The 14,687-nt window shown below is 31.4% G+C and overlaps 1 protein-coding gene across 4 annotated transcripts in view; it reads left to right on the top strand.

The window, feature by feature from the left end:
- Positions 1-14,687, top strand: part of LOC108768886 (pleckstrin homology domain-containing family G member 5) — a 169,093-nt gene that overhangs the window by 57,332 nt on the left and 97,074 nt on the right. Inside the window, exons 1-5 of one of the 4 annotated variants that reach the window (XM_018519559.1) lie at positions 933-1,350; positions 1,988-2,385; positions 6,491-6,581; positions 9,905-9,995; positions 13,806-13,896. In XM_018519559.1, coding sequence (XP_018375061.1) covers positions 1,209-1,350; positions 1,988-2,385; positions 6,491-6,581; positions 9,905-9,995; positions 13,806-13,896 — 813 coding nt within the window. In that variant the 5' untranslated portion in view covers positions 933-1,208. Of the gene's footprint in view, positions 1-932; positions 1,351-1,987; positions 2,386-6,490; positions 6,582-9,904; positions 9,996-13,805; positions 13,897-14,687 lie in introns of those variants that run through there. The other 3 variants (XM_018519557.1, XM_018519558.1, XM_018519560.1) reach the window with 3 other exon arrangements.

The following is a 14,687-nucleotide window of genomic DNA, read 5'->3' as shown; positions in this document are numbered from 1 at the left end:
CATAAAGGCATGTAACAGAGTAGTTGCGAGAAAATTATCCCTACTTCTTCTATTTTTTCTGACTTCCGCGGCGTAAATCCCAGCGCGGCGTATATATCGGAGTTACCCTATACTGCGAATTATCGAAACCAAAATTTTTTAGCACTGTAAAAAAATGAATAGAAAAATTTCTGTTATAAAGACATAAATTTTTTATTTTTGAAATTGAAAAAAAGAGTAGCTTTTTAAGCAATTAGTAAACAATTAGATTGACTTAATTTTTTACATATAAATGTAGAAATGTTTCTCTCCCAAAATTAAAATTAATTTTTTAAAAGAAATCGTATAATATTTGTGATAATATTGGAGTTATGTTTTATTCGTCGCAAACGTCGACTTTTTACTTCATCGCGATAAGCGACGCCTTTTATTAAAGTAGTAAGTCTTGTTTCGATAATTGGTTACTCAATTGGAACCAACAGATAAATTATGAACATAATGATTATAACGAGGGCAATAGTGAAGGATGAGTTTTCTCTTTATAAACAGAAAAATTTTCTCGTCACGTATAATAACTATAATTTCCCTTATAATTCTTCTATTTGATGTTAAGACAGGATAATATATATATATATAGAAAAAAAATATATATACTCTTTTTTTCATAAACATTGAGAACCTAAAAAATTTTCGTAAAATCCGTAAAATGACGCTGTGGAATGGAAATATTTTCCATTTCATAAAAGAAGCACGAGTTCAATTCCGCAATATTGCGCGGTGTATCGACTAAAAATATAGAAGTACAGCATTTAGAAAAAAAACAGTAGCAGGTATAAGATTGTAAATCGGATCAGCGGCTTAAAGGCGGTTAAGAAAGTTCTCAACTTCTGATGCGATCGATTTTATCTTAACTTCCAGGCTTCGCTAAATACACTGAAAGCAAAAAGGCGCGAATGACGTGATACTAACGATATAGTCGATATATCGTTTTTACTGCAACGATAACATGTTATCGGAGTGATACCGTTTAACGACACAGTTTGCCATATGAATGTGCATGTGTGTGCAAATTACGACTAAAACGTGTTGATTCTGTGAGACGGAAAGTTATGTGACTGTCATCGAGTGAGAATAAACGAATCGTCATTCACATCGTGTGACGTGCGTAATGTCGTTGAGTGTGAGTATCTAAGCGCGGTCGATGTTGGTGTGAGATTTAACTGGGAAAGATGACACTGAAGAAGGAAGCGAGAAGGTCCTTGAAAAAGAGCAAGTCAAACCACAAAGCAACAAATTACAATGATGAGAGCGCAAGTGCGACGCAGTTGGGACACCCCACAAAGGAATGCAAGCAAGCGAAACCAGAACCAGGTGCGCAGAACGCTGGATATTAATCGCTTTGCAAAATTCTTAATACGAAAAGCATTAGCAGAGTCTTTGATTAATTAACGTTACCTTCCATCAAACGTTGGAACTGTCGGGAAAGTAATTGCTTACGTTAGCTGCGTCTGTATTATCAGAGATCGAACAATGTGACGCCGTTAAAGAACTGCCAAAGAGAGTATTTCTCAACGAAGATAATTGACAATAATCACATCAAAATAAGTTTCTAAATTTTTTTTGAAAAAATAATTTGAAATTTTTCTAAATTCAAGGATAATAATGATTTAAGTTAAATATTAAAATAAATAAATTCAGTATTTAGCTCTTAATCTAAATCTGTTAAAATTAAATAATAAAATTGCTAACAATTTTAGTAAAAATTATAGATTATTTTATTTTGATAAAAATAATTAAAATTACATTTTAGTAAACTCACGGGCTAAAGATATGTTTAAAGTGGCTCAAAATTGTTTTGATATTATTTAATAGGAATAAAATGTTATTTTTCAACCCCAAAGTATACATAATTAGGGTTTGAATAGAAAGACGCGTTTTGAGCTATTTTGTAACATATAAGATTGAAGAAGGCAGTTTCGATCATTAATATTGCCGTATATCTCTCAAGAATCCTTCAGCATCAAGAGATCATCGTTGAAGGAAACCTCGTTGAAGGATGCGGAGGATGCGGACAATCCAAGCGGGAAGCTCGAACGGCGTTCGTCGTTCCGTCGGAAATTCGGCGCTCTGTTGAAAAGGAGTACCGAGTTACCGGCGGTGATAAACCATAGCCTGCAGCCGATCAGGCGTAGCATGAGCTTTAGCAAGGACCTTCATCGCAGCCACGAGCCCTCGAGGCAGCCCTACAGGACCAGCAGCGTGCAGTGGTACAACAGTCTCAGCACTCTCAGCTCGTTAGCGGAGGATGAGGTCGATGCTGATTGCAAGAGGGCGGGCGCCTCCGAGGTCTTCGGTAGCAGGGTAACCCAAGTCACCAGGACGCACAGTCTGATGGAAAAGTATCCTGTAAGGATTTCTCGTTGTCCTTAAAAAAAATTTGAGAACATTAAGTATTTATTAATTCTTTAAAGAATCATTGTACGCGATTAAAAATGTATACCTTGAGTCCGCAATTTTTTCTGATTTTCTGGGAGATATACTGAAAAAAATGCATGTAATTTTACATGGAAATTACATGTTTATGACTGGAAAATTATTTAAATTACATAAACATGATTGGAAATTTACTGGAAATTATAAATTTCTAATCATATTTAGGTAATTTTCCGGTCATAGACATGTAATTTCTATGTAAAGTTACATGCATTTTTTTCAGTGTATATTTTAAAGGAATACGCAACCGATAGCAAGGATCATCAATAATAATGGGAGGGTAGGATGGTATTCGTCACGAACGAATTTTGAAAGTTCTTTCTCTTGAGAATTATTATCGTGAAATTTTGAATTTTAAATTGTTAATTTCGAAGTAAACACGAACGTCATAAATAATGAACGTCGCGTGTAGCTCTCGAGAGAATTTAGCAAATGCTATATATATATATTTAAGGGATATTTATAGTCCTTTCTTATTTCAAGATTATATTAATTCTAATACACTGAGAGAAAAATATTTTATATTTATAACTATAATTACATATTATTGTAATTATGATTATTACTGCTATATAGTACTAATAACAGTAATTATGTATGTAGTTCTAGCAACAAATGTACATAGTTGGCAACCTAAAATGACTATAATTATAATTATTATAACCATAAAATAGTTGAAATTACCATAAAAATTATAGTCATTTGAATCATTTTTATGGTAAAAAATTTCAACTATCTTATGGTTATAATAACTATAATTATATAGTTATTTTAGGTTGCCAACTATGTACATTTGTTGCTAGAACTATATGCATAGTTACTGTTATTATAGCAGTAATAATCATAATTATAATAATATATAATTATAGTTACAAATACAAAACATTTTTCTCTCAGTGTATCTTGAAGTGCTAAGGTACGATTCCGCGACTGGTTTATGACATCTTAAGATTGTTTTTAATATAAGAATAGAATGTGAATATCAATCTAAAATATTGTAATTATTTATTTTCTTTCGATTTTTATTTGTTTTATTTTTTTTCTTGCTTAAATTAAAAAATCATGATGATTTCGAAATCGTCTGGTACATTTCACAAATCATCGCCTAATCGGGGCGTAATTAACAGTTAAACATGATTCTTATCTTCTAGAAACTCGCGAGAGGCATGCTATCCAGGGCTTAGGTCTCGTTAAACTGGCTCGGAGAGATTAACGAGATTCTATTTGCTTCATCCACCGGTCTTTATCAGTATCCTGTTACTCGCCGCGAGTTTTTTTCTCCTCCCTTGCCCCTCGTGCTCCGGAGAAGCCACGCTCAATTTATAACTTTTTACCGGTCTCGGCGACTCCTTGTACCATCGGGAATTGACGAAAAACCTGACCATATTTTCACCTAATCACCGAATCAAATTTTTCACTTTCAGAAAATCCCATCTCTCTCTCCCCCCCCTCTCCCTCTCCCCTCTTTCTCTCTCTTTCTTCAATCTCGTGTATATCTTTCCAATATTGTTTTCTGTTTTTAATTTTTATTTTCATTTTTGTCTTTTTATCTTTTTATTTTTCATGTATGCTTTTCTTTTCTTTTTATAGTCAATTTGTATTATTTTGTATTTATGATCATTATTATCTTGTATTGTTTATTAACTATTATCTTGTATTTTAATCATTATTATTTCGTTTTTCTTTTTATGTTCATTTCCGTCTTGAATTTTTGTATTTTTCTTATGTTCTTAGAGAGCTAGAACCATCATAAACGCTGCTATCTCTCTCTCTCTCTCTCTCTCTCTCTCTCTCTCTCTCTCTCTCTCTCTCTCTCTCTCTCAACTTTTTATTTTTTATTTCATAGAGAATAGAGGCACGCATTTGCAAAGTTAGCATTTTGTTGCCAGAATTTCAACGTAATTGACAGAATTCCCTTCGCGGGTCAGAACTATCAGTTATATGAAAATTCTAAAAACGGGGCGGTAACTGTACGAAGGTAAGGAAAACTTTGGCCGGAAGCTTCCAGCATGAATCCGTGCCGTGCACGAACGAATCGGGACTATCGATTTATATGACGGTTAAAATACTGATGATAATTTAAGTGATGAGACGTTTTTACTAGCGAAAATGATCGATTAGCTCGTGACTATCAAATCATAATTTTATATAAAAATTAGTAGGATGACATAAAAGAAATTAAAGTTTGAACGCGCGCATACTTGTTATAATTTACTGATAAATAATCTGTTTGGATCAAGTCTAATTAAAAGTCTAATTAATCGAGATTAAAACGATGATTAAAACGATAAGTTGCGGATTCACAATGGATTTAGAGATTGCTCCAAAACTGCGAAACGTCCGCAGTATGAAATACGTTGGCTGCTTTTTGAATTCTGAATTCAACTATTCAAGGCTGATTCAATCGTTTTAGTGAAACCAGGATTTCACGAGGAAACGTATTCAACGATATCGTCGGATTCTAACCGGGACTATTGTTCTGTAGGAATCCAAACACCTGAATCGCGGCTTTAGGTACAATCAGATCTAAATCTTGCACGCGAAATCGGCTAAGCGTTTAACCCATTTGCATCCGTACCAGTGTCTACGTTTAACATGATACAATCGCGGTTTGCGCACATAGTTTGTAGCGCCGACTTACGCTGTCTTATTGACAACTTGACTTGCGGATTATTTGACTGCTGGATGATCTCTGAAAGTGTAACAATTACACGTTCATGAGATAAACTCACTGACTTTGCAATCCAACCAACGGGAATATCTCAAGAATGCCATCAATGCACATAACAGCGCTATTATTCACGAATTCGCAATTTAATTGACCTAAAACAGCCTTATAATTACCACGATTGGTACGTTGTTCTCTATAGAGAGATTCTCGCGAAAATGCCACACGACCATTTCGCGAACGATCGGCAATTTGACGCAAATAATATGGTCGATCTGTTCGTATTTACGAATGAGAGGAGTTGTACATTAGCGGACAATGAATAATTTGCTGTCATTAATAGTTATACATTAATTGACATTTGCGGAGTAAAAGTGTTGCCAAATGTTGCTGATGTTAAAATAAATTTTTAATTTTTGTATGGTTGATTGAAAAAGCAATAAGCATCATGTACTTAACAAGATAGTAGGCGGTTTTTACGGTACAGTGCTATTTATGTGCAGATAGCTAATGAAAAATTTGCATGCTTAATGATCCCCCCCCCCTCTCTCTCTCTCTCTCTCTCTCTCTCTCTCTCTCTCTCTCTCTCTCTCTCTCTCTCTTGCACTATAAATGCTTTTTCCTCTCGAAAAACTCATCCTGTTTCCACGTCGAGAATTAATGGTGGCGACGACTGTTGAATGGTGCCAAAGTTTATGAATTTTTGTGTACATTCTCCTTCTATATATTTATTTCTTCGAATCTTTTTTTTTAGAGAACTTTTCCAAATACATACATATAATGTATATTATAATTTTACGATAATTACAATACGTTGGTATAAGTAGAATACCTTGGTACTCATTAAAATTCTTATAAAGAGATCGTAATAAAAATACAAAGATAAATAAAGATACACATAGAATGAATCTTATCGATTATTTATTTTTTACGATTCCATCAGCCTTACTTGATAATGTGATTCGTGTTTGCATTGAAAATGCAATTTAATGTACTTAAAAACACATAAATTTTTTTTTGTAAGGAGGAGTCTGAATAAAAAGCAAGCTTTTAACTTAATGACCGTATTAGATCTTTCTTTCTAATAGAACACAAATCTTAATCTCATCATGAAAAAGGAAAATACTTTCTGAACATTCTATAAATTTTTTATCGAAATCGGGAAGACCTTACGCGCCATGACTCTTTGTCACTTTCCTTTTTTCATAGCTACTTTGTGATGATCAATAGAATCATTTGTTAATAGCGACTGAGATACGAGTTTTATGCGATCTTTCCCGAATGTATATCTATACAATGGAGCAATCTATTAAATAGGATTTACATGAGACGTTTTGATTTGTTTTACAGACTACTAATCTTAGACGAAGGGTGAATACTTTGTCACATCCATTGGCAACTCCTTACGGACGGCACAGCGATTACTATCACTCCAATATAGGTAATTATATTGTTTACTACACTGAGAGAAAAATGTTTGGTATTTGTAACTATAATTACATATTACTATAATAATAATAATAATAATTATTATTATTATTATTATTATTATAACATTGACTATACATTGTACGTGCAAATGTACATACAGAGGACCTCTAATGTACGTACATCACATATCCTAATGTTCATAAAACTTCAAGGAATTTTTTAATCAATTTTTTAGTACTGCATTTTTTTATTTTTACCAACATGAGAAAATTATACGATATTAAAAAATTCTGAAAAAAATTCTAAAAAAAATTCTTAGAGTTCTATGAGAAGAAAATAAGTAACTTTTTTTTCTTGCAGTTTTTCTGTAAAGTCGATAGTATTTGAATAAAAAATTATTGAAAATCAATTTTTTGCAATTTTTAGTAATTTATAATATGTGTTAACTATTGTGAAAATTGCAAAATGGTAGAGAACTTTTCGACTCATTATCAGTTTAGTCCGGTTTACCTGCCCACGAGTATTGTCGGCAGAATTATCAAACACTCTGTATATAATTATAATAATAAAACCATAAAATATGTATTACAGGCAATAAGAGTCGACGCTGGTTATCAGTTAGCGCAATTTTTCTTAATACTAAATATATAAACCTTAACTTTGAACGTTTCCACTCATAGTTTGAGTCTTCATCAGCAATCTTTCACCCTAGCGTAACGATTGGAGTATTGCATGACAAAATGATATCTCCAACGTTTTTCTTCTCAAATATTGAACTGTTTACTGTGCTTATTTAACCGACTATCGAAATGACAAGACCCATATCGTTCTCGCAGTTATTTTTTAAAATTTGACGATAATTTATAACATATTAACGAGTTACAAAATGTTAAATAAGAGAGATTCATCGTTCAGTATAGAAGCGTCGACTGTGTGAGCTTGAGTTCTCATCGCCACTCAGCTTTCTAACTTTGTGAGTATGTGACTTACCTTACAACAGTAAACGGTTCAATATTTGAGAGGAAAAATGTTGGAGATATTATTTTGTCATGCACAATACTCCAATCGTTACACTAGGGTGAAAGATTGCTGATGAAGACTCAAACAATGAGTGGAAACGTTCAAAGTTAAGGTTTATATATTTAGTATTAAGAAAAATTACGCTAACTGATAACCAGCGTCGACTCCTATTGTCTGTAATACATATTTTTATGGTTTTATTAATTATTTTAATTAAAGGAGTTTGTAAAAACTTATTAGTTTTTATATTAATTTGTACTCTGTATATATTACGTACCAGAATATATATCCATAATATGTAAATGAAATGTAAATTTATTTAATATTGTACGCTGTATATACACATGAAATACATGAATGGATATACATATCATGTACCGAAATGTATATCCATATCATGTATATGAAATATTAATTTATTTAATATTGCGCACTGTACATACACATGAAATACGTGAATATATATTCGTGCCATGTACCGAAATGTATATCCATATCATGTATATGAAATGTAAATTCATTTAATATTGTGCACTGTATATACACTTGAAATATATGAATGGATATACATATTATGTACCGAAATTATATTCATATCATGTATATAAAATGCAAATTCATTTAATATTGTACACTGTATATACACTCGAAATACATGAATGAATATACGTATTATGTACCGAAATGTATATCCATATCATGTATATGAAATGTATATGCATTAAATATTGTGCACTGTATATACACTTGAAATACATGAATGGATATACATATTATGTACCGAAATGTATATTCATATCATGTATATGAAATGTATATGCATTTTACGTACAGGATATTATTTTCACATGATGGAGAAAAAATGCATAGAATATCCGATGTTATGTGGGACATAGTTACTCTTATTATTATTATAGCAATAATAATTATAGTCAAAGAATTGGAAAGAATAAGGGCGTTAGGAATCAGGTGCAGAAGACGTCGCGCAAATAATACACCTGTGAAGCTTGAAACTTCTTTTTTCACTAAACGCGCTTACATGTTTCGGCTCACTTTTGAGCCTTCCTTAGAGCAAACAATAACATATATAAACTAAAAGTTATCCTGTCATGGTGAGCTCTCCTATATTGAGAATTTAAATGCCAGAATTAAACAAAAAAGAAAGAAAAGGAAAAGAAAAGAAATATAAAAAATGTCGAATTAGAGAATATGGAAACTAATATTTATCAAAAAACTTTAAGAATATAATTAACTATCCCGAAATAATTATAGTAATATGTAATTATAGTAATATTATAGTAATATGTAATTAAATAGTTACAAATACCAAACATTTTTCTCTTATGCCCAATTTCTTCACCTTTAAATAACTTTATCCAAGAGATATCTCTCAGAATACAATGGAGATATCTTCTGGATAAGATTATCCGCAACTTATCTGGAAGTGAAGAAATTAGGCATTAGTGTATTATTACGTAATTATATTATTCAAATAAGAGAAATAATTCTATTCGATTAAAAGATTTTAGCTTGATAATGTTCATATGCATACGCATGAAAGAAATTCACATTTAAATTCCGGTTGAAATAATATTTGTCATTATTAAGCTCTTCGCAGTATTTTAAGATGTTTATTAGCATTATTAAATTGATAAACAACGTAATTTATAATGTCATTTCTAGCTTTAGTTTATTGTGTTTCAAATCCGGCAAAGCGAATTGATGCGCCATTTGTAGAACTGAAAAATATATTTGCAAATTTGATTTGCAAATATGATAATATTTAATTATCAAAATCCGCTTTGACGCTTTGACTGAAAATAGGATTATTTCTTTGATTTATTTTTGGTCTAAAGTTTCATTTATTGTACATTATTATTATTGTATTGACTGAGAGAGTGGTCAGTTTTGAAAGAAATTATTTACTCGAGAGTGTCTTTTCCGACAGATTTTTTTTTTATATAACTTAACTACATATGTAACAAAAATTATATGTTTTACTTGTCCTTTTTATTCTGTTTATATTATATTACATGTTCAAATCCATTTCCGTAATTTTGTCGAGCTTAGTATTAATTGTCCGACTAATTTCTAGAAAATGATTAATTATTATTGCGAAGTATACGCGACGAGATACAAAAGTCTTTCAGTACATAGAAGTCAGGTCGAGCAGGCTTAATTTTCTGAATCCTTTTCCAGGATTACACACCCTGCCCTCATACAAGATTAAACTTTCTATCCTCTAGTAAAATTTATATAAGCGAGACGCAGTACACGTCGTTCTTTGAAAAAGCTTTTTTCGTTTTATTTTAGATCTAAGCAATCCGCCCTGTGAAGCAAGCAGTCTTCCAGCTTTGAGTCGTGTTGCCATTGACGCATATGATAATGAAACGAAATTATCACTGTAAGTATGACCCTCAATCCGTTCGTCTGGCTCGTCATTGCCACGCTCGTTTTCAATAATTAATTGTGACATTAACGATTTAAATACTTACTACTTTACTACCTACTACTTTACTACTTTCCTATAATATCTAAAAGAAATTATGAAAGTAATAGATCATTTGTAAAATTTTATATTTTGTTATATTATTTTCGAAATATTTTTTCTTCTCTCGTTCGACTTAAAATGTATTACAAATTTATTAGTCTTGTTTTAAATTCTTATCTACCAGATATCGAGTTTAAATCCATTTAAAAATTGACTGTCAAAATGACAATTGTCAATCGTTTTTATTCTTCCCTCTCTCGAATTTATGTATTTCGTGCATCTAAAAAGAAAAGGAAAGATTATATCGATTGATTGCTCGCAACTATAGTCGATCTTAAAAATTTGTTGTGATTCCTTCAGTGAACGGAAGAAAAAGAAAAACGTAAAACATCCGTTGGCTTTTACACGAATACTTGTTTCGCGAGTGTTTCGACGGCGGGATAATAAATTACAGTTGAAAAGAAGGGCAGAAAGACAGAAGGAGGTCAATAAACCGCTGTCTGTGATAAATCACAGCATGGGCCAAAGAGCAGTGGCGATGGACTCGAAGAACGAAAATACGAAAAAGAGTTGAAAGAGTTCACGTTAATTCTTTCCAAAACACACGGAATGTTCCATATATTGAATTGTATCACATATTTTACGATCCACGTTTCGTTTAGATCGGGTTCACGGTTCGATTTTCGAGAATTTCTCTCACGCAGGTCTCATCGCGATGATTTGATGAAAAAATTCCTTTGTTCGCACGTACGCGAAACTTTTAAAACTATTGCTCAGCTCCCCTCTTTTCGCCAACAAACTCGTCGTTCGCGTAAAATGAATAGCTTTTCTGGAGAAGTGTATGTTTCTGCACGTGCAACGGAGTATCGAGACACGGGTTACGAGATCGTCGCTTCTATGTACGTCGGTAAATCAAGTCCACCGCTCGCTGCAGCAATTTAGTTTGTTCTCGTAAAACAAAAGTCCAAATCGCGCGGCACATCGTTACATACATACTTGCCATTCGTCTCGGTTCTACCAATGTTTTAAGCCTAAAAGTAGGACAGCCAGCGTTAGTTTATTTTATGATTACAATGTAAAGCCCACTTTAAGCGATCTATAAGTTGTGGCCAAATTCAAGGTAAAATTCTACTTACAATTTTATATGTCACACATCCTAAATATAAATATGTATTCTATATGTTTTTCATGTTAAACTACTCGTAATATTATAAACAGAATTCTCTTCCGAATTTAATCGCAAATTAGATCGTAGGTTTTAAGAAAGAAAAACATTCTAAATTTTAAAATATATTAAATACCATATATACATATTAGATGCAGATATTTATAATTACGATAGTTCAAAATTTTCTAATAATTCTAATGACTAATCAAATTATTTTACTTTGCATTTACATTTATATACGATTATATCCCTCTGAGAAATTCTGAAAAATTTATTTGCTTTTATAACCGTAAAATAAATGTTGTCACTGCAAATAAAATATATATTACAATAATGTTAAAGTCATAAACTTTTGCTTTGATACTAATCTTTTTATCAATTATTAGACTTTGTTTCCTAACATTAGAAATAAGCAAGTGGAAACGGAACTGTTTAAACAACGAGAAGGAGGAAAGATTCCGAGACTCATCAGTATTCTTCTCCTATTTTCCAACCAGCGCCTCACCTCGACTTTTAGTCATTATTCTTTGATATTCCACATGGGTACTCCACCGATACACCCGTATTTCACCGATCGTCGTATTTTGTGTCTGCTCCTGACATTTATTGCCGGTAAAATTTAGAAAAAAATGTATCCTATAGAACAGAACGATATAGAAAATCGATACTCACCGAACAACTCGATTAATCATGTTAAGTCTTCTTGCTAGTTTCTTATCGCAAAACTAATTTCACAAATACTGTTGCGACAACTACAAGTATTTATGTCAGATAAGACAGTTTTCTTGTTAGAACAATTATATTGTTAATCTCCTAATGAATTACATACTGCTGCTCATTTCTTTTAATTATTGTGGAATTATCTCAGTTATCTACTTGACAGTATTTTTTCGACGACCACAAAGAACATAGACTACAAAGAACATAGAAAGAAAGAAAAAGTGATGATCAGCGCTTTCTGAATAATGTAAAGAAACATGTATAGCTTACTTTTATATCAATTTCTTACGCATTGACGAGCACTGGAAACATAAAACATCGTGACCGACATTTCCGTTCTATCTTTTGCGTTTCCTCTTCTTTCTCAACTTTTCTTTCTGAATTTCTGGCTTTACGCCTTTCTGCGAAGAAATGGAAGTAACCATGGAAGAATAACTGGAATCTCATCATGAAATTTCCACAAATGGAACATTTCCTCGCACGTCCATCATCCTAAGACTAGAGCTATTACGGTTCTCTGAGTTGACGCTTTCCTTTGTGAGATGAAGATCTGACCGCATTAATTACGACGAGCTGAGCAATGTTTGCAAGGACTGAATTAAGTCGCGACATTCGAACCGGTACTTCGTCAACGAGAATATTGCTACGAGAAAATTGCGATGTAGCTATTTGGTTTTTCTAGTAAACATCAAAATCTCGGAAGAATAAGTACCTAGATATTACATATTTCTACATACAGCATTGAAAATTCATGTAGGGAAAGTAAGCTTGCAGCGAAATAATAATCCCGATGGTAGAATACAACAAAACTCATTTCACGATATATTCGTTGACAAAGAAAAATGTTTTAAATCTAATGCAAACAAAATGTGAGCCTCCGCTATTGTTGTAATGCGTAAATTATGTACTTATATTTGTAAAACGACAAATACAATTCGCAAGCAATTAAAATATATTTGATAAACGAAATAAAAATAAAAATGTTATTACGCAGAGGTTTTACATTTTTATTTTTAACTTCTTTTATCAAGTACATCTTTATTGCTTGCGAATTGTATTTATAAATATATCGCTATATCAATCTATAATTTACCCATTAACATTAATTATTCATGGAGATTTACATAAGTATTTTATTTATATAGGATTTATTCTTGGAACCATAAATATTATTTTATTTTAATTTAGAATATTTTGAATCAAATTTTTATCTATTTGAATATAATTGCAATAATATATTTCACGCGTATCACTACGCCTGAAATTCAAATATAAAGGTGCTATCTCTTGCGATGCAAGAGACATTGAGGAATTTGTATCGGTTTTCTTTGAGGCTACAATAAGGAGTGAAAATCCGAGGGTAACTTCATTAGGAAGAGAAAAACGGAGAGATATATCGATACTTGTCACTAGTGGCATCAAAATTCTAACAAAATCCGATATCACTTTCTAGAAATCGAGAATCTTTCTATATTGAGACGAAGCGTATTTCAAGTACACTTTTTACTCCGTTATTGCGAGAATAGTATCATGCTATTTCCCAAGATGGTTTGCGGTTCACAAATGAATGCTATTTTCCTATGAAATAAAAAATATAAAACAAATAATAATATAAATATTTAAACGAAATTAATAAATGTAATGAAAATTATTCTTAATGCAAATGTTATCTGAACTTATACTCTCGCGATTAAACCTGGAAAATTTGTTTCATTGTTATTGCTCGTATTTGTAAAATATTTTAGACTATATTAAATTACCTTTTTTTTTCTAAATCTGACATTAAGACCAAAAGAAAGCTTATCCAACTAATTCAATGTACTTTTATTTTATAGAAGAGAGCAACATGTCAGGAACGGACCGGGGAATTTCAGATCCAGTGTCCGAAAATTATCTCCGCTAGGAAATTTTATCAAACAGCATTTGGTAAGTCTTTTTCTTTCATTTCTTTCCGTCAAATTAATTATTTAATTATATATATCATTTGTTTTATTAATTGAAAAGATGTCTTTTTATAATTTGCTGCATATTACAATAAATAACTTCAATAATAAATAAATAATAATTTTAATAACTACAATAATGAACTTCATTAAATTTATTCAAAAAAAATAATTATTTTTCTCTCTATAAATATCTAATTAATATATATGTTGCATATGCATACTATATATGTAGACATCGAGTAATGTAATTTTTTGTAAAATAATTTTTTGTAATATTAATTAAATTTACATACGATATTTACATACTTATTATATTCAGGTTATATTTAAATAAACAACTTTATTTATATCTATACAAATATCATTGATACTTGATATTTTTCCATTAAAGTAAATTTGCTTTTAAATAATAATGATGAATAAGGTCTGTTTATTATTCCAAATCATTCAGTGCAAGAGTTAAAGGCTTTTACACGGAATTAATGCAATGCTCACATAAGCTTATTAACTATTATTATTATTATTATTATTTAATCATTTAATTCAAATGGATTGAATTTTTTAATTACCAAAGCTGACTTCGTATTCGGTGTGAAAACATTGTCTTTCTAATTGAAAATAATATTCGTCTTAATTAAACTGTCATCGCGTCCACTGACGTGGTCCATTATCACAGTGGTCCATTGATTAACATTAATTGTAATGTCGATAATTAACCTTTAAAGGTTAATTGACGATCTCATAAGCAAAGGTCATTGATTCCCGTGACTT

Source organism: Trachymyrmex cornetzi, unplaced genomic scaffold (assembly GCF_001594075.2).
Source record: "Trachymyrmex cornetzi isolate Tcor2-1 unplaced genomic scaffold, Tcor1.1 scaffold83, whole genome shotgun sequence".
In the NCBI taxonomy this organism is placed as follows: domain Eukaryota; kingdom Metazoa; phylum Arthropoda; class Insecta; order Hymenoptera; family Formicidae; genus Trachymyrmex; species Trachymyrmex cornetzi.
This window is presented reverse-complemented; position numbering and strand designations above follow the sequence as displayed.